The following is a 21452-nucleotide window of genomic DNA, read 5'->3' on the forward strand; positions in this document are numbered from 1 at the left end:
GATAGCAAAGTTAGAAGATACCTTCTGACGTCACCTGACAGAAGCAGCGTTTTAACAGACCCAAGTTAGAGGGCAGACGTAGGAAGAGCAAGGGCTACTGCTTTTCGCCAGGCAGCAACTAACCCAAGTCATGTAGCGTATCCTCGTTTTGTCTTCTACGAAGTCCCAGTTAACATTTGCCAAGTTTTTTTCTGTTTTAAATAAAGTTATGGTGTTCTGAATTATCTTCTGTATGTGCTGAATGACATTTTGGATGGCCATTTGTCTCGGGAGGGTTATATTGCACAAACCTGTGACACAGGAGAACAGGGGCCTGAAGGCAGAATAACGAAGACCACGAGGGAGGATGATGTTGCACAATTAGGCAGTGAGTTCTTAGCCCACATGGAGCACAGTCAACCCACCTCCTCACCCAAAGCTTCCCCAAACCCACCTAAACACCTGTTTCCTGCCGGCTATAAACTCAGCTTTATCTGATTCAACTGGTTAAAAATGTGACTCGTTATTTCAAGGCATCTAATCAGTATTTTTCAAAGTGTGAAAAATGACCCTGATCTTCTGCAGGTAAAAGGGAAGCTTATTAAACTACAAAAGCCATAACACGAACTCTCACTGGGCTCAGAATCTGCATTTTAACAAGCTCTCTGTTTCTGATACATAATGAAATGTGAAAGCCACTACAATACAGTCTTCAAATTTAACATCTCATTTCCTGGCCACCAAATACATGTTTCCCAAATGAGCAGCACTTGTTTTTGCTGTTGTTTGTTTGTTTTTGTTTGGTTTGGTTTGGGCATGAATTCGAACTCAAGGCATTGAGGCTTGCTTGCAAAGAGGAGTGAACCCATGAACACTCACTCAGCCCCCTCACAGTTCATCTCAAGATGCTCTCTCCTTGTAACTACAAACAAAATGTCTTAGAAGGAGTTCAAACGCTGTCTAGTTTACTGTTCTTGATGGGCAGTGTGCAGCGGTAGCATTTGAAGCATGGAGGTTTCAGAGATATCTCGCGGTACATTCTTCTCGAGGAGTAGTTCACTCAGATGCAAAGCAAAAATGCAATCGACTGCGTGCTGAAGAGCTAGCAGTTGCTTGGATTTTCAATCCCGTGGCTGAGCACAAACAAGGAGTCCCAGGTAGACTATTCATTGATGGGACAAGAGCAGTTTTCCAAGGTAAACTTGAGGGTACGTGGGTCTCTTGTTAGGACCACAGACATGTGAATTCCTCGTGTTTCACGTGACCATGGGAGAGTCTGAAAAGGGATCCCTTAAATTAGACCACATACACGAAACCCTATTTTGTCAAGTACCCGTTAAATGTGTGTGACATAGTAAAAATGAACAGTGACTGAGTGGATAAAGCGTTTGCTATCTAATCTTTACTGCACGGCAAAGTAAAGCTCTGAGGTCGTGCATATAACTAAAAGATGTACAGTAGAATCCTTTGTTGGGCTCCACTTTGAGTATCAGGGTGGGAAGAATCACCAACGATGGGAGAAATCTAGAAGTGATTTCCCAAGCAAAGGGAGCAGGATGGCTGGGAAGGAAGCTGTGAACAACCTCCAGGCAGCAGAGCAGCCATTCTCATGCTCCAGCCGAGGTTTCCACCCGTCCCACATGCGCTTTCACTGCAAACAGGACAACCCATAACAGGACAAAGGAAAGGTACTGAAAACATGCCCAGTCACTCCCATGTCTGGGCCCTTAGCCTTGTAGAGGGAATTCTGGCACGGTGCTCATGAAACATGGTGCCAGGAAGCAGCAATGACGTCTGAGGAGTCACCAGCAGTGAGGGGCCAGCTTTATGGATGGGGCAGAAACTCCTGTGTCAGCTCCCACCGGCTCCACGCTCTCCAGTTAGCCTTCTCGAGGCAGCTGCCGTTTCAAGGTGATCACTCTGAACATGACGGCAAGCGTTTCCAAGGTGGAAGGAAGTCACCAACAACACAATCAGTCTGTGCCTCTGCCTTCGTGGAGGATATTGGCACCCTGGCGTGGGACCCCACCTGACGCCGCTCCCCGTGACCCAGGGCTGCCAGGCACTGCCTCCTGCTCTTCTCTGTGCTTCTTGATCGTATGTAAGGCCTTGGTTATGAACAGCTGTACTGCGGACAACTACGGCAGAGCCTGCTGCTGTACACAAGCATTCACTCTCTTTCTCCTTTGACCAAGAAAGTGAGTTTGGACCTCAAGCTTCCCTTCCTCATACGTGCTTATGTCACTTAAAACATGTGAAGAATTCATGCATGAATTTTAAAAATTCTTGCCCCAAAATCTTTTTTTAACTCTCTTCCCCACAAACTTGTCGAAGTGCCCTCCTACATAACTTTGGGATCGTGCCCTTCTAAGGAAACCACCCTGACCCGCCCTGCCAACATCACCTCATCTTCCCTTTCTCGTTGGCTTTCTGCAGACTTGGTGGCAGTGAGCAGACTTCAGCCCTGCAGATCACGGGTGAACACCCTCCCAGAATAGAGGAGCAGCCAAAGGAAGGAACCCTGGCCGTGGACAAGCTCTGACACCATGCCATCCTACTCTGCCTGGCCATGGCCAACCCCAGCACCGTGCCATCCTACTCTGCCTGGCCATGGCCAACCCCAGCACTGTGCCATCCTACTCTGCCTGGCCATGGCCAACCCTGGCACCATGCCATCCTACTCTGCTTCACACTTTGATGGAGGCAGGAAAGGCTCTTGTTTTATTTAAGCCCCAGTCCATGTGGTTTCTATGAAACAGACTCAACCAATACTGGAAATTACTAAGGCATCTACATATAAGCAAAAAATGACTTCTAAACCAGTTCCTTGTGCTCCGCAGGCGTGTCCCCATGACTCCCAGTAACAATCGCCTGCGTTTTCCTCCCCCAGGTAACCAGCGAATGTTACAAATACTTTACCTAATAGCCTGGCGGATTCACTCATCAGGTATGAATTTATGCCCATCGTCAATAGTGATATTACTTGTGCATAGAATATAAACTGCGAACAAAGCACACATTGCAGAAACATTGGACAGGTTCTGCAGACGGAATCCTTACTCAGTCACCAGCACAGCTCTATCTCCACTGACATTTTTCTAATCCTCGCTTTGTTTTGCACATCGAGCAACAGGGCTGTTTTGCAGAAGCAGCGTAAACACAGTACTGCAGCCAAAATTCCCTTCCATCTGAGTGAGTCAAAGCAGCAGGTCGATCCTGGGTCAGGGACCCTGAGGGAAGAGCTCTCACACTGCTGCCATGCACAGTGGTCACCCAGAGCACACACAGCGACCACAGTCGCAGATCCAGCTAGCAGGATAAAGGCCGGAGAGAAACTCCACCTCAAGCCATGGTGATCACAAGCAGTTCAGAGATGTGAGCCTTCCTTGTGGGTGCTGCCAGAGCCCCTCAGGGACAGTCTGCGGGGCAGCAGAGACACACTGCACAGGACAGAAAGACAACCACAGCGGTAGCCTGGTCTTTGCTCTTCATGGATCATGGGAGGTGGGGCCAGTTAAGCACCCCGGGCCAGTTAAGCTCCCTGAGCCAGTTAAGCTCCCTGGGCTTGTTAAGCGCTCTGGGCCAGTTAAGCTCCCTGGGCCAGTTAAGCTCCCCAGGCCAGTTAAGCTCCCTGGGCCAGTTAAGCGCCCCGGGCCAGTTAAGCGCCCCGGGCCAGTTAAGCGCCCCGGGCCAGTTAAGCTCCCCGGGCCAGTTAAGCGCCCCGGGCCAGTTAAGCGCCCCGGGCCAGTTAAGAGCCCCGGGCCAGTTAAGCTCCCCGGGCCAGTTAAGCTCCCTGGGCCAGTTAAGCGCCCCGGGCCAGTTAAGCGCCCCGGGCCAGTTAAGATCCCTGGGCCAGTTAAGCGCCCTGGGCCAGTTAAGCGCCCTGGGCCAGTTAAGATCCCTGGGCCAGTTAAGCACCCTGGGCCTCAGTGTCCACCTTCACTGAAAAACATGGAGTTATTCGCAATATTCCCTCCACAACACTTTTCCCAGACTTGACTGATGAAGGGCTTGGGAGGAGCCAAGATAATTCTTGACATAAGACATAAGGAATTGGAAAATGACATCTCATGAGTTGCTTAACAGCTCGTCGACTTGGTTTCAGGCTAATTCCTTTCCTAAAAGAGAATTCAAAGAACTCATACTTTGATATAAGTTTTTTTTTTCCATTGGAGTATGGAAGGTTCCAAAGTTTGCAGAACTTTCGGTTTGTTTCAACTTGTAATTAACTTTCAGACGAGGCCTTCAGCTAGAAGTCCTCGGGAAGGGTGGTGAGGAACCCAACATGCCACTGAGACCAGAAGACCGCTTCCCCCTGGGGATGTCAGGGCACCCGAGTTTTCCTTGGCATGATCCATGCGGCATTTGGTTTTTCCGTTATTCCACATGTTAGAGGAAGAGGTTGACAGCTATTCCCAAAAAGAAGACATTCAAAAAATACTCTGCTTCTTGGACCTTGTAGCACAAGACAAGAACAGCAAGGAAAAGAAATTTGCTGAGCTGGAAACCAGATAATATGGGGAATCTCCCTCCCTCTGGATTCCTTGGTAGGAAGGAAAGTGGTCTTCTGCTTACACTATTCCAGCGGTTTTTAACCCCCCTCCTCACTTCCCTGAGAACCAGGTGTGGGGTTTATCTGACTAGCAGGTAGGGAAGGGCACATCCCGTGGTTTAGTTGGAAGTTCTGCCTCCAGCGACAGGGCGCCCCCATGCGGCCAGAAAATGTACTCCACCCTCTGCTCAGAAATCTACTAAGAACTTCACAAAAAGCAAACTTTCAAAATTATCACTGGTGACATAAATACCACCTGATCCTTAACTTGGCATTTTCTAAAATCATCCTTTCACCAGTATACTTAATCAGAAGTTCCGGGCTTTTCCTAGCATCAACAGGGATTAGACAGTCTCTTTAAGGGTATTGTTTTTTCATTCTCCCTGACAGCTCTTTTAAAATAGTATTTGTGGGCCCGGCACGAAAGCTTAGTGGCCAAAGTCCTCGCATTGCACCTGCCAGGATCCCATACGGGCGCCAGCAGTTTGTGTCCCGGCGGCCCTGCTTCCCATCCAACTCCCTGCCTGTGGCCTGGGAAAGCAGTCGAGGGCGACCCAGAGTCTTGGGACCCTGAACCCATGTGGGAGACCAGAAAGAGGCTCCTGGCTTTGGATTGGCTCACATGTGGCCATTGTGGGCGCTTGGGGAGTGAACCAGCGGATGCAAGGTCGTTGTCTGTCTTTCCAACAAATAAAATAACATTTGTTTGCTAAGCAACAGTCATTGAACATCTATAAAGTGTGAACTATTCACTAATCATCACACTGCTCACCTGGAAACAGGCTGACAAGGCTCAAGAATTCGACCAAGGCTCCCCGGGACGTGAACGCTGCAGACAGGATGGGACTCTAAGTCTAAGACCATGCCCACAGCTACTACAAGACTGTCGGTCTCTTTCACATGGTCAACACACAGAAACTTTCCTCTGAGTCTCTATCTACGTGAAGAAAAACTTTATGAAAAAATTCAAAAACCATGGCTACCACTTGCAACAAAATGGTCCCGAGTAGAGATTATGACGCTAGTAAAATTAGCCAATCCCCAAAGGACAAATATCATAGGTTCTCTGATCTAAGGCAGCCTTCCTACAAAACACAGCATCAAGAGGTACATAGGTAAGCACGTGCATGCACATACTGAAAGGAAATGTGTGCTGGAGACGAGCAAGCAGAGGGGGGAAGATAGAGTGCAGGGTGCACCTCTACTCCATAGCAGAAGGATCCCCAAGGAAGCCGGGAAATATATTTTGACAATAGGATGCTGGACTTCTACCATTGTCTATACGTACAATGTCAGGATACGCTTCAAGAGAGGAATGATGGACCATGGACTTGTGTCTGTTGTGTCTGTTGTGTACTATTGTAGTGATATGAGGGGAAACGGGGAGGGTGGCAGAGTAGGAAAATTCCTGAGCCCAAGAATCTGTATCATAAAAAAGAATTAAAAATCCATTTCAAAACTAGTTCACTTTATTACTGAGTATTCTTACAACTGCTATAAAATATGTAGAAACAGAGAGCTACAGGTCATACACGAGACGTGGGTTCTCCTACCATATGTGGTGCCAGTACTCTTTGGCCAGCGAATCTATGAATATCAGGAGCCATGAGTATGCTAAAAATCCCTTTAATTCCAGACCATGCGATAACAAACCCCCATCGCCAGTTATATTCATAACTCCAACGCATCAGAATGGGACTCACTAAAACAATGGTAAGCATCCTGTAGAGAGAAAAGCATCACAACTTAGCCACACACACCTTGAACACTAAACGTACCAGCTGAACCCATCTACTTCATCCACATTTTCATTTTAAATTTTCAGTAAGGAGAACACAGTGCAGTTTATGGAGAAATCATTCATATATTCTGATATTGTTTAAATCTGCTATCTAAATTTGGTATACAATACTCATCATGAAAAATTTTGGAAGATCTAACATGAAAATAAGAAAACTTCATTAACCATAGTGCACACAGTTTGGACTTGGAAAGTAAATTCCAACTGGAAAATTTCTTCAAAGAACAATGACAAGCTCCATCTATTGTCCAAAAGGTCACAGGATGACTGGATTCAGAGATTTGGGAAACTGTGCGATGACCTAAAATAAAATTATTATAGACCAATCATAATATAATCCATCAGAGCTTTTCCTGAATTCCAAAAAAATACACTAAATGTTATACAAATAATTTCAACTGTATCTGTAAGAAAATGGCTAGGGGTGAGGGCAGCATTGTGGCCCAGCACATAAAGCCACTCCCTGAGGTGCTGGCAACCCTTACAGCAGTAGGTTGTGGCCTGGTTGCTCCACTTCTGGTAATCAGAAAAGATGGCCCAAGGACCTGAGCCCCTCCCACCCACGTAAGAGATCCAGATAAAACTGACTTGGCTTCCTCCTGGTCCACTGAGCCCAGCCACTGCAGCCAGCTACAGAGTGGATCAGTAGATGGAAGATTCTGTCTTTCCCTCCCTCTCTGTGACTCTACCTTTCAAATAAAAATAAAAGCAAATCTTTAAAAAATAAAAAAAACTCCACAACTGCCTAGGAAGTCCCAAAGAACTTCCTTAAGTCTCCTTAAGCATGTATCTCTTTACATTACTGTTACTTGTATGCTTGTCTTATCCCTCCAAATAGATTGAGTTTTACTCACCTCTGTGACCCTTGAAATTTCAAAGAGCAAGTCCTGTTTGCGCTCACAAAGGCACTCCTTTTTAGACAGGGACATGGAGTTGTCATTTGCCATAGATGGAGGTGGAGGTGTGGGAACTGACAGAGACCACTGAACACAACACTAAACTCCTGCTTTCTAAGTTAAACAATCAGATACTTCTTAAAGCCAACTTGCATATATCTACAGCTTTGTTAAAATGCCTACAAAGGATACTGGTCGAACCAGCGTCTCCCATCGCCTGACTAAAAGGTTGGTGGAAGGCAGTGTCACTCCAGCACTACAGCTGGGAACAGAGAAAAGGAACAGGAGAGAGAAGACCCAGGGAGACACACCCTGACGCCCCCTGCACATGGGCAGGGGTCATTTCACAGGAGGGGCATCCTCAAAGAAACGGAGTTTGTCAAGGCCATGTGGGGTCTTGCCGGTGAATGGAGTGAGGACGGGAAGTCTGGAATCCCCGGGGACATCAACAAGTGGGGGAAGATGGGGGCAGTGGGGTCCTGATCTCATCTGGTTCAGCAAGCAGTCTCCCGGGATATTAGTCACTAACTCAAGAACAGGACTGGCCATGTAAGACCACCGGGCCCTTTCTTTGCCACCACAGTGGGCCAAGCACAACTGAATACAATAATTCACTCCCACCCATTCCCAATCACACAAAAGACCTTCTCCCATCATTTTCAGTACCAACCCAAGAGCTGAAAAAGAATAGTAACAGAGGTATCTGGTGTTGGCCTAATAATAAAACTTACTTGAAAAGGCTCTGGATTGGGATGAGTTCACCTAGGAGTTTATAAATTGGCCAGATTCTAGCTCACAGCCACATACAGGAAAGCCCATCCTAGAAATAAAATTTTATCTTGGGAGTACTAAAGATATGGGATCTGTGTAAGCAAGTATAGAGGTGTTAGTGTCCTTCAGAACTCCACAAAAAAACAAGATCATTCAGGTCATATCTGTCACTGCCCAAATCAGAACTAACTCATCACCGAAGTCAGAGTTCTCGGGGAGTGTTGACTTTGACAAGAGCTCAGACTCATCTTCACTAGGCTGGAAAGCTGCTACCTTTTTAAAAATCATTTTATGCCTCACCAAAGCTAATTTTTGAGGTCTGTATTTTCTAGAGATATCTTCTGATGAGTTCCATAATTTTTATTTTCCAAATCATTGAAGGCACAAATAATCACAAATTCAAATAGCTTTCAGTCTACCTTCAAGGACTGTAAGTATTAGATTTCAAGTTTTCTACATGATCACTTGTATTAGCAGATCAGTAACAATTTTCTGTTAGGCTTAAAAACATATACATCAGAGGTAAATGATTTTATAGAAAAGATCCGAGGATCTATAGTCCACAATTCACATCCTTCAGCTGTTGGACCTTTGTCCGTTCCTACCTTTTCATTGTTGTACATGCTACTGCAATGAAGGCCTTCTGAGTTCATCATTGCCCACATTAAAAAAAAAGCAGCTTTATTGAAATATAAAAATGTGCATACTTAGCATGAATAATCTGATGAGGACATCACTTAAAATTTTCCTCACACTCTTAGAATGGGTGTGATACTTGATTGTTAAGTGTCAGCTATGGAAGAGGCTGAGCACTACACCCATGAGATTCCTTCTGCAGGCGACTGGCGTGGGGCCCACTGCACTGAGCAGAGATGTTCTCGCGCCCGTGTGGGCAGGCGCCATGTAACTGGCAGGGTCCCAGAAAGCACACATACACAAGCAAACAAAAGGTGAATTTTTTTCTTTTTTTCAGTGTCCTGGCTCTTTGGCTGCGGGACCCCCGGGGTTGGTACACATCCTCCTAGAGGCTTTCTTAGCCCACCACTCATTCATAAATGAATCCTTTCTCTGAATTTTCACGTAATTAGCCCTTTAGTCTCTTCTCCTGCTCTCCCCTTTTACATTAAAGTATCCTAAGCACCTGTAACATGCCTGACTCTTAGTAGATGCCTGATAAATATCGACTGAATGAACAAAAAAAAAATCAAATGGTTATTTTTTTGTTTGTTTCTTCATTATTAGTGTTTTCTTTTAAAAATCTACCAAAGATTTCTTGTGGGAATCCTTTTTGAAGTTTTGACACTTCAAAAGTTCCTCCTTGGGACTGGCGTAGAGGCCCAATTGGCTAATCCTCTACCTGCAAGTGCTGGCATCCCATATGGGGCGCCAGTTCGTGTCCCGGCTGCTGCACTTCCCATCCAGCTCCCTGCTTATGGCCTGGGAAGGCAATGAAGGCTGCCTCAAAGCCCACAGACATGTGAAGAACTGATAGTCCAGCCAAATTGTCCTCAGCCTTGAGCGTGAGCAAGTGTCACCTGCAGAACATACGAGACTACCTCCTGGAGCTTCTCTCCAGGGAGGAGTACCCAGATGCGGATGGGCCTGCCAATTGGCATTTTTATGTAGGCCGCAGCCAGTGCTGCTGGCCTGGGCCTGTGCCTTCTTGTTTTATGGATGAAACCTTAATAAAAAGTCAACAGTTTCTAGAAGTGACCCAGAAGGCTGCTGTCAGCAACACAGTTTTTTCCGCACTCCAACAGCTTTTTGCTTTCCAGTTCTCATTCTGGGCTCAGGCCCCTAAATTCTAAAACAATATCTGAAATATAATTCTTACCTTACAAAATTTACTGATGTAAACAAGATGACTACAAACACTACAGTGTAAAAGCTAAAATACTTTATTTCTCCACATCCAATCACAATGCCAAAGAAAGTGTATATTAGATTTTGGTATACAGATGATAACATTGTTAAAAACCTAGGATAAATAAAAAGAAAGCCACGATTTAAACATGCAAAGCACATTTTAAATATTTTCCAATTTTACACGAAAGTGAATATTTTTGTGTCTGCCACTTGGATCTCCTTCACCATTGTCAACATTTGGAAGAATGTCATAGGGGAACCCAGCGAGATGGCTCAACGGCTAAATCCTCACCTTGCAAGTGCCAGGCTTCCATACGGATGACGGTTTGTGTCCCACATGTCCTGCTTCCCTTCCAGCTCCCTGCCTGTGGCCAGGGAAGGAAGAAGCCTTCGGCGCCTGCACCTGCATGGGAGACCCAGAGGAGCTCCTGGCTTCGGGCCAGCTCAGCTCTGGCCGTTGCGGCCACTTGGGGGTGAATCAGCGGGCGGAAGATCTTCCTCTCTCTGTTCTTCTCTCCATAAATTCGATCTACCTTTCTGATAGTAAATACCATTCTGAAGGCTGTGTTGCTGGATGGAGACACGCCCAGTTTCACACCCCAGTTGCCTTCATCACATCAGTATCTACAAACTGCCTCTCAGGAGAGAAAAGGCACGGCAGAAAAATGAACACCTTCCCATTGTGTTCACCCACCGAGTCTTGGGGGCCGACTGATGGTGTGTCGCTGTGGGCCTGTCACCGCCGGGCAGAGCTGACACGTCACGGCTGGCTGACTCCTGTCACCGCCAGCCAGAGATGGCAGGTAACGGCTGGGTGGCTGACCAACTGGGGGCTGACTGATGGTGTGTCGCTGTGGGCCTGTCACCGCCGGCCAGAGCTGACACGTCACGGCTGGCTGACCGACCAACTGGGGGCTGACTGATGGCAGGCTCTGCACAGCTTCTCCCTTGGTGACTTGCACATGTGTGTCCTCTACTCTGAAAGTCTGTCCTGTTTTTCGCACCCACTGAATTCCTAATAGTATTGCAAGGCTGACTCTACGTCACACCACCCCAGGAAACCACCTGATGCACTCTAGCCAGAAGTGATTCTCCACTGAATCCCTACGAGTTGGTTGTCTGCACCAGCGCGGCTCTGATGGGGAAGCTGGCACTACAATCGCGCAGATTGCCAAGCTAACCCCTGGAGCACGGTTCTTAGGGTCTGCTCACCTGTGGTAGCCAACAGGACCCTGCCTCTTCTTGATCCCCTCTCTTGGGACTTAGACTTACAGCTCAGTGGTAACTGTGTGCGCCCCCTCCCCCCTGAAGCCATCTCATTATGGACAATCTCAAGGAAAAGCCACATTTCAGTCTGCAGGCACCAGCCATGTTCTGACGTCACGGCATTACCCCAAGCCTACAGCTTGACGCTGGATGACTCCTGCTGCCTAACTCAATGGATCCACAGGGAAAGGGAACCAAAAAGATGCCTTACATATAACCAGATCCAAATAAATACATAATTATTCATGGTTATCATTAGATTCTTGTATACAACATGTCTGCCCTCTGGTCCTGAGCGTTTTCTGAGAAGGAGCTTGTTTCCATAACACCAAACCTGAGATGTAACATGTGGGACCCAGTAGGCAAAGGTGGGTTGAGGGGTGAGAGAAGAAGCAACTGGGTGAACACATGTTTCACTTACTAGGAGGCTCTCATACAGACTGCTCAAATTCAGAACCACCACCAAGTATGCTATATAAACCAGTCATTCTAAAACATCTGGGTTTTTAAATAACAGTAAAGTCTTATTTACATACACACAAAACTAGAATCGTTCCAGATGCCAACTCTTCACCCAGGAGGGCAAGAAAGGGCCCTCTTGCCTCCAAAATGTCCCAAAGGAAAGGCGAGTTGGGGCATCACAGAGCAGAAAGGATACAACTTCTACCATAATAGTTTTTCACACTGATTTTTGTGGAAATTTTTTCTGGAGGTGTGGTTTATTTTTCTCACTTCAGCATCTGCTCTCTCACACTGAGAGAATTCCCGCCATGCACTAGCCCGTGGTTCGGTGTTCAGGAACTAGGAAGTGATTGCGTCACTAAGCAGCCTCTCGGGGCAGCGCCTTCGGTGGGAAGACGGCACATGAACTGCCCGAGCCCAGGCACACCCGTGTGAGCCAGGCACACTACCAGCTATAAAGGGCGGGTGAGCTGTGCCGGCATTGATCCTCTCCTAGCCCTTCCCACATCAGCATACTGTGCCTCAACTAACTTCACAAGGAAACTAAGGGCAGGAAGGAATCTTTCTTTTTTTTAATTGCCACAATTCAAAGTAATCATAAAATAATCAACGCTGGTGACTGCTTGTACCTTAAGTTCTTTTCAAGCAGAACTGACAGCACAATTAATCATTTTAAGGCAGAGAATCCTTAAATAATGGACATTGTATTAACATCCACAAAGGCAGCCTTTCAGCCCAATATTTTTTTCATGAGATGATACCGAGTACACAGTAGATAACTTACTTAGTGAGTAGGAACTCCATCCTTGGTTTGAAGCTTAAGGAATCTAAATTCAGCCCGAGAGCGATTAAAGCAACAATGCCCGACATTCCACAAAATTCCACTGAGGAGGCAAAGTGAACAGATGAGACTAAATGCAATCAAGTCTCCAGTGGAGAGACTTAGTACTGAGTGAAGACATCAAGTGTCCTCTTTGGAAGGCTGAGTCAGGTGCGTGGCGTTACCCTGCACACTTGCTGTAAAGGCCGCATTTGTCAAATGGCTGTGGGCATCCAGCACCTGCCTCAACTGCTCCACCAGGATAACATGCAAAGAAATGAGTGCTCCAGACACGGAAACCTGAACTTCACATCATATCCATAGGCCACAAAATATTTTCCTTTAGTTTTATGTTAAAACATTTGAAAATACAGGGACCATTTTTACATGAGTTCACAGACTGCCAAGTCCTGCTGCAGACTGTCACACGGGACTAATGGAACAGCAGTTTAAGCACCTCCATTCTGCACCTCTAGGACACGGCACTGGGAGTCCTGGGCCAAGCTCAGCACAGCTACTTCAGGGGAAGGGCGGAGAGCAGAGAAGAGGAGGGGAAGGGCCGGGAAGGAAGGGAAGGGAAGAGGAGAGGGGAGGGGAGAGGAGGGGAGAGGAGAGAGGAGGGGAGAGGAGAGGGGAGGGGAGAGGAGGGGAGAGGAGGAGAGAAGAGGGGAGGAGGGGAGAGGAGGGGAGGGGAGAGGATATTGGTTTCTCCTATAGATGTAAAGGCATTTGACAATGTGTTTGCTTTCCAGTAGCTAATAACATTTTGTCCATATTATCTTAAGCATGAAATATTCATTTTCTTAAATTCAACTATTCTGAAAGTATGTGCCTTCCTTTTTCAAATTGCATGCTTTCATTTTAAAATCACCAGTAACTGCATCCCAGACAATTTTTTTTTTGAGGAAAATATGGTATAAATAAATTACCTCAGTAATTGTTTTCAATCCCAGCAACATGGCACTCACTAAATTAAATTCAAGGTTGTTGAGCGGCAAAGCACCTCAGGAGTGCCTCCCCCAACTCGGTCCTTTTACGAGGGGATTGCTCAGGGTGAGGGCAGCCAGGAGGCACCTTGACTTCTCAGGGCTCTCAGCAGAGCCACCGTGCACCGAGAGGAACGCCGAGGAGAAGCGGCCTCAGGGCCACACACAGACCGAGCCGAGGCCGGGAAGGAACCACAGCTTCCCATCCAGATGGACTGCTACTCAAGAATTCACAGAACACAACAGTGTGACAGTAAAAACACGGCAAGATACACGGGGGGGGGGGGAGCACAAAGAGGTGAATTCGGACAGAAGTAACTGGACTGCAGATCCCAGGGAAGGCAGAGAAGGCCTAAGGACGGCGGTTTGGGATGTGTTTCTCTCTTACCGAGGTAGAAAATCAAGTACACCATTGAGACACAGAGAATGACGTTGCTCCGCATCTTGCTGTGAAGTTCAGACAGCATGGACGGGATCAACCTTGAACACAAGTACCCACAGAGGGTGCTTCCACAGATGTCCTTCAGGATCTCCATGAGCACGTGTATCTCTGAGGAACAAAGCAACTGGAGCTGTGACCCTGCCGCCTGCTCTTGAGAGAGTCCCCTAGCACAAGGTGCCCCAGAGAAGGCTGGCAAGAGAAGCTCTCTCTGCAGATCCTCCCATCATAGCCCACAGCTGGAGCTTCCCTTCTCAGTGGATCCTTCTCCCCAGCCACAGGAGGCAGGTAGGAATCACACATATGAAGACTATGTGACGGGGCCGGCACAACAGCCCAATTGACTAATCATCCATCTGCAACACTGGCATCCTGTATAGGCACCGGTTCAATCCCAGCTGCTCCACTCCCCTTCCAGCTCCCTGTCTGTGGCCTGGGAAAGCAATAGTGGACTGCCCAAAGCCTTGGGACCCTGCACGCATGTGGGAGACTCAGGAAGTTCCTGGCTCTCAACTTTGGATCAGCTCAGCTCCGGTACTTGTGGCCATTTGGGGAGTGAAGCAGCAGATGGAAGATCTTTCTCCTTGTTCCTCCTTCTCCTGTAAATCTGCCTTTCCAATAAAAATAAATAAATAAGTCTTTAAAAAAAAACTGTGACAAACTGGAAGCTCAGTAGTCAAACAAAAGACACCCAGATTCAATCTGTTTTTTTTTTTTTTTTTAACAAATCATGGCAGGACCAAGCAACTCACACACAATCTCTTTTTCATTTGTGTTTGAAAGGCAGAGACAGGGCAAAAGGAAGATCTTCTGTGTGGGGTTCATTCTCCCAGTGCCCGCCATGAGGCCAGGCTTGAGGCGTGAGCTGTGCTTCTCACAGCACACAGTAGCAAGGTGTTGGCCTTGGAAGCAGTGCTGGGTTTGACACCCGATCACTTCAACACAACTATCGTCCTCCCTGCTGCCCAACACCTGCCCAACACCTGTCCTGTCGTCCTCCTTGCAGCCCAACACCTGCCCAACACCTGTCCTGGCATCTTCCCTGCTGCCCAATACCTGCCCAACACCTGTCCTGGCATCCTCCCTGCTGCCCAACACCTGCCCAACACCTGTCCCTTGGCCCCTGTTAGTCTCTTTTTTTTAACTATCACACAAATACATTAGTAGGACACTTTTCCTCCTTCATTCTGTGTTAACCATCTCTGCCCCTAAATTTTCTACTAGCACTACATCTAGAAATCTAACAAGGAAACACTTCACATTCTAGTGAGCTTTCACCAGAAGAGTCCAGCCATGGTCGTTTCAAGGGCCCGACTGGCCAGTGGTACATGAAGCATCCTGCTTTCACCCTCTTACCCAAATCCAGGGTCCACACGCCCTGAGATGCAGACGGACACAGGGATGAAGTCAGTCTGAGTCAGCGATGAAATGCTCTGCGTGCACACAGGGATGGTCAGCCAAGGGGATGAAAGAGAACATCCCTGGACACATAAAAAAAACCACACAGCTGGAAACTGTGTTCAGGTACCTGACATTTCTGGTCCATGTAGATACAAGCAGAGGGAAAGCAGCGAAGTTTCAAACATCCTGAATGGATTTTCATCTCAATAAGAATGATTTTAGAAAATATACAGACAAAAAAGCAAACCCTCCTACCACTAAACAGAGTCACGTGCATGGGCCGGCTCCGGAACATTCCAAAAAATATGGCCGTGACACCACAGACGATCAGTGACTCTCCTCTGATGATATCGCTATACATTTTGGAACCTCCTGGAAAAGAAAACATAAAGTAAAGTTTAATGAAATAAGTGAAAGTTCTACTCACACACAAAAAATGTAAGAAGGACTAGAACAGGGCAAGTGCCCAGTGCTGACTGCAGTGGCACGCTGGACGTGGGCAGCGCCTTGGGCTGAGGTGTCCTCCCCAGGGCAGTGACCTTGACATGCAGCCTCCCTGGTCTCATCCCACACGAGCTTCACAGGGACACAGACACTTCTCAGGACACTGTGTGAAGCTTGGCTAAGTCAATGAGAACCACACTACAAATAATTCTTTCTTTAGGAATAAGGACAAATAATGACCAGCGAAGCCACTCCTAGGTTGTCACTAAGGACACCTGGATATATGCACCCCACAAAGAAAAATCAAAACCATGTACCTAGAGGTTCGTAACAGAATGATTCCCAAGAACCAAAACATGGAAACACAAGTCGAGTTCATCTCTCTAGAAAAAAAGTTACTTATCCAGAACCTAAATAACAGCTGAACATCCTTGACATAAAGGAAATATCAGTGTAGGCCTGGTCAAACTTGTGTGACTGTTCTAAAATGGAAGATTTTCTACTAAACTTCTCTTTTGCAAAATGAACACAAAAACCACAATTGTATGCAGGGAAATGGCCAGGATAAAGAAGCTTGATGATGCCAACTTACTCCAACAAATAAACTAGAAGTGGTACAAGAGCCCGCAGCCTCTTGGGTATAAGCTTCTGTTGAAAAAATATATATGTTGCCTGCCCGATTGGCTCTTTCCCCCTCTTCCTTAAAATAAATGACCAAAAAATCAATTAATTAATTAATTAATCAAGCTGCCATCCTCTCCATCACTGTCCAACCTCAGGAGGCAGTTTTAACAAGAAGTAACAAGGCTTTCAAAGACCTCATGAGAGGTTTTGTCTGTGTATTGGCAAAGAAACTCGCCAACTTAGAATCTCCATTTTACAGCCTAGAATTCAATGGAATGAAATAAAAATATCCATTTTGTCACCAAGATTATGATTTGTTCTTGAGGGGAAAAAACCTACTTTGCAATTATATCTGATGCTCTTTCTTTCACACCCTCAGTGGCTGCGCTGCTTTCCACAAGTCAATCAGTACTCAGTTCCCAAGAGAAACTCCTCCTCCACTAGTATTGAGTCAAGAATACAATGCTTATTCCTGCCTTCAAGATAAGTGCAGGAAGCAAATCTGACATACCAACAATTTTTAGAGCATTCACCGAATAAAAAGGATCTGTAATGGCAAGGACGATGCTGAAGAGCAGACAGGACTGCGGGTCCCAGGCCTCCGGGTTGAAGTTCATAACCACGTATCCAATTAGGATGAATGAGGTTACAAAGCTGATCAGTGTGGTTAGCAAGACCTGTGGGCCAATGAGAGCACGGCGTTAGGGTCAGCGTCTAGAGTGAGCAAGACCTGTGGGCCAATGAGAGCAGGGCGTTAGGGTCAGCGTCTAGAGTGAGCAAGACCTGTGGGCCAATGAGAGCACGGCGTTAGAGTCAGCGTCCAAAGCTGGCATGGGTGCAGCTACCTATGTTGTGACAATCCCATATGGGTTACATACATGCAAATCCTCTGGAAAATACGCTGTGACAGGCATTCTAGCTTAACTCCCTCAAAGAAACCACCCCATTTACACCAGCAGCATTCAGTCTTACTGTTGCAAAGATCGGCTCAGCTCTCTTTCTTGCCGCTATTCCAGCTAAAGAGTTCTCAGTGTCAGAACATTCTTGACTCAGAACGCAAGTGTCTTTCTCCTCCCTCTGTATAAAACACATTCTTCTTTTATTAATTGTCAAGCAGATAGTACTGCAGTGTAGAAGAGAAACACCATGAAATGCTGAGATCAAATTATTTGCAATTTCTTGATTTCTTTCAACACATCATTTGTGCCCAAGTCAAAGAAAATTACCCCTCAAGGAAAAAAATACTTGTGTTAGTCATTCCTTTTCTTATTTTCCACTTCTGCTCTTTGTTTCATTTTCCATGAAGTCCCCAGGTTCCCATAACTTTCCCCCTAAACACTTTATTACTTGGGCCGGGGCAAGTAATTACTGAATTACTTTATTTCAGATATCATATTTTCACTTTTCAATACTTATTTCTGGCTCTTCCTCTCTTCTTATCGTGATTTTATTCCCATTGTTTCTGCAAGGCTATAAACTACATATATTGGGAAGTTTTCTCCTGTACATTTCTTTTTTCTTTTAGATGATGCTTACTTAGTCAATCAGGGTGGGAAGGATACAGGGTTAGGGAGAAGTGTGTGTGATCATCATTTCCAAGCTTTCTATTTCTTTTTCCCATTTCTGGGGGGAGGGGAGAGACAAGGGGATAGGCCATACCCAACCTCCCCACCACCCCAGTACCCAAGGATGGGGAAAGGCCACCTGATATCAACCCAGGGTCACATGGCACAAGTTCCGAAGGTTCTGCCCAGGTGGATGTGATAGTTTCGAAATGCTGTCGATTTTGCCGATCTATGAATGAGGAATCCCTTCCAACGTCCATTGGCTGACACAGTTAACCTTAGAGTCTCCAATTGCCCAGATATTTGCTGTCATCATTTGGCCAGGGTAGTTGTCCACATGTTCTGCTCTCCATGCTCTGCTATGGTATCAGATGTCCTCTGCAGGCCCCAATGGGCTGCCATGTCCTCCATGTGCACCATGGTCTGCCATCCAGCACTCCATGCTCTACACTGAGGAGGACCAGTTCTCCCAGGTGGGCTCATGGACCTGAGCCATGAAAACCAGGACCTGCCAGACCCCCCACCCCAGGGATCACCCAGCCCCCACCATGCAGCCGAGCTCAGTGACCTGCACAAGGAGACCCAGGGCCGAGCCAGACACCCCACTCCTAAGGCTCATGGGTTCAGCATGCACTGTGCAGGAGGGACAAGGCCCCAGGCCACGTGACCTGAGACCCACCAGACTCTGCACCCCTGGGCTCATGGACCCAGCCTCCATCACAAAGGCAGGCTCAGCGACCTGGACCAGGAGACCCAGGCCCCTCACGGCCCCCACCCCTGGGGCACACAGATCCAGTACCCACTTTGTAGGTGGACCCTAGGACCTGGGCCAGGAGACTCAGGGCCCACTAGACCCCCCCAACCCCGGGCTTATGGACCCGACACCCACCACTGCCAAACTGACATGGCCCATCTTTCTTTGGCATCCACCAGTGGATACTACAGCCAAATTTGATCCAATCTGCCCCCAGTGTCAGCTTATGCTGGTTGGTGCCGCAGCCTAGCCTTGCCCAGTCAGTCCCCAGTCCCAACTTGAGTGTGAACTGGCTGGTGATGCAGCCCAACTCAGCTCCTCATGTACCCAATCCTGGTCTTGGATCTGCCAGGGGATGTTAGGAACTGGCCCAGTCTAACTCACTCCCTGACCTGACCTACATGTATGCTGGTGGGTACTGTAACCTGATCTGGTTTGGGCTGCTCCTTGCCTTGGGTCTTGCGCTTACATGCAGGGACTGCAAACTGACAGAGGAGTTCACCAGGCTCCTCTATCCGGTCTCCTCCCAGTGGCAGATCTTGCACACACCAGTGGGTCCCTGGCCCAAGTTGACTTCGTCCACCTTTTGTCCTGGCAGAAATGGTGTCCTTGCCCAATCATCCTGTATCCTTTCCGGTTCTTTCTGTTGGGTGTTACAGCCCATCCACACTTGGTCCGTACCCAGTCACAGCTTTCACGTGATTCATCAGAGCCGACACCTAGCCCAGCCCATTCTACATCCACCCTAATTCCCACGAGTACCAGTGGGTGCTGGAATCTAGCCCAGTCCAGCCCTCCCCAGACCCAGGCCACACCCATGGCGAGGGAAACTGCAGCCATGTTCAGCCCAGGACAATGCACCAATTCTGGCACTTGTGTTCATCAGTGGGAATTCCAGCCCAGCCAGGGCGTCCCCTTAGCCCCCAGCCAGGCCTGCTCCCAGCCACAGTTCTTGCACTTGTCAACAGATTGCTGTTCCATATGCTTGAGCCTACATATTGCCCTGCAGATTCTAACCCCAGACCCGATTCACTTACATATTTGTCGACTTCATGGCCCAGCCTCCCAGAACCTGTTGCCTTTTCTGATGTTCTCTGGTGGGTTTCATGTTGTAGCCCTTCAAGCAGAGTGGCCTTATCCATGGAAGTTCCAGAAAAGTCATTCTCACCTGGACCTGAACCCTACGGCCTTTGCTAATCCCCACCTGTGCCATCTCCCAGACTCCCTGTAAGCCCACACCCCCAGGATCCCAGAGCACATTGCTGGGTGGCCCGCGGGCTTGGCTAGGATCCCCTCAGCAGCCACCATGCAGCTGGGAGAGTCGAGCACCCATGCCTCCAGGTCAAACTCACCTGGGCTCCCCCAACCAAGATGAGGTGGTAGGAAGAACCAGGGTCCCGCCTGTCAGAGCAACCTGACATCCACCCCACAGTGGGAGGACTGTGGATGGAGACATTATCGGGCCTCAACAAGCTCAGGATTTGCCCACCGCCTGCCAGCAGTGGCTAGGGCTGGGATCCCAAGCATGGAGCCTGAGCCAGCCCGGATTCCCCCATCGAGTGGGAGAGTCAAGCACCTGTGCCTCCAGATCAAACCCACCTGGGTTCCCCCCACCAAGATGGTGGTGGTGGACCTGTCCCTTACTTTCATTAAGAACAAATATTGGGTCCCGTGCAATAGCCTAGTGGCTAAAGTCCTCGCCTTGTACACAACAGGATCCCATATGGGCTCCAGTTCTAATCCCGACAGCTCAGCTTCCCATCTAGCTTCATGTTTGTGGCCTGAGAAAGCAGTTGAGGATGACCCAAGGCCTTGGGACCCTGCACCCACATGAGAGACCTGGAAGAAGCTTCTGGCTCTTGGCTTCAGATCAGCTGAGCTCTGGCCATTGTGGCCACTTGAGGAGTGAATCAGCAGATGGAAGATCTTCCTCTCTGTCTCTCCTCCTCTCTGTATGTCTGGCTTTCCAATAAAAATACATAACTCTTTAAAAAATGAATGTCAATCTCTATCAATGTTGTTGTATATTTAGTCTGATGTCACATGGCTTTTCTCAAAATGAATCGTCTTCTTGCAGTCACTAGAGGGCTCCAGTGAGAATGACAGGTGAAGGGATATATGCCAGCTGATTGGGCTGTTTTACAGAATTTTCTAAAAGTTTATTCAACAAATGCCTATACATGTTTAATTGGTCAAACTGTCTTCCTGAGCTACCATAGCTGTAAAAATGTATTTTACAGTGACCCACTGCTAAAACAACCCCAAAATAGCAAGTTTCTGTTGGTGAAAAACAGCAAGAATGCATGCTGGATAAGGAATTAGTAGTGTTAGGAGTGTTTACTACAAAAAAATAGAAATAGAATATGAAGATTCTAAATAAAAGAATAGGAGACTAAAGAAAAGTGAATCAATCCAATTGACAGCCAACTAAAATAATCAAGAAGATAAAAAAACACAGACTATAAAAAGCATAAAATACATGTGGAAAAATTCCAGTCTAATCTTGGGATTAGACAATCAATGGTGATTTTTCTTTCTGTTTCTGCTTTTTCCAGAAGGTCGGTGAGTGGAAGTATCCACTACACGCATCTTTGAGCCTGGCTTCTTTCTTCTGGAAGAAGGCATTGACAAGTTTTCCATTTGCACCTCTCAAAGCCCGTTGCTTTTCTCTTGCTGTTGCACGGTTTGCTCGTCCGGTCACCACTAAGGACATGTGTGTTGCTTGCAGACTTTTAAGATTAGAAATAAAGCTGCTGGTAAGATTCACGTAGAGCTTTCTGTTTGAACCTGTGTAAGTACTCAGGAGTGGGAATGCTAGATCCTTAG

General features: G+C 47.3%; 1 protein-coding gene across 3 annotated transcripts in view; it reads right to left on the reverse strand.

The window, feature by feature from the left end:
• Nucleotides 1-21452, reverse strand: part of SLC9C2 (solute carrier family 9 member C2 (putative)) — a 64124-nt gene that overhangs the window by 36592 nt on the left and 6080 nt on the right. For all 3 annotated transcript variants that reach the window (XM_058660682.1, XM_058660683.1, XM_058660681.1), the window contains exons 5-12: nt 16819-16984; nt 15495-15611; nt 13788-13949; nt 12378-12477; nt 9834-9977; nt 6085-6253; nt 2899-2980; nt 124-290 (exon numbers count right to left, since the gene is read on the reverse strand). In XM_058660682.1, coding sequence (XP_058516665.1) covers nt 124-290; nt 2899-2980; nt 6085-6253; nt 9834-9977; nt 12378-12477; nt 13788-13949; nt 15495-15611; nt 16819-16984 — 1107 coding nt within the window. The remainder of the gene's footprint in view (nt 1-123; nt 291-2898; nt 2981-6084; nt 6254-9833; nt 9978-12377; nt 12478-13787; nt 13950-15494; nt 15612-16818; nt 16985-21452) is intronic.

This window comes from Ochotona princeps, chromosome 2 (assembly GCF_030435755.1).
Source record: "Ochotona princeps isolate mOchPri1 chromosome 2, mOchPri1.hap1, whole genome shotgun sequence".
NCBI lineage: Eukaryota > Metazoa > Chordata > Mammalia > Lagomorpha > Ochotonidae > Ochotona > Ochotona princeps.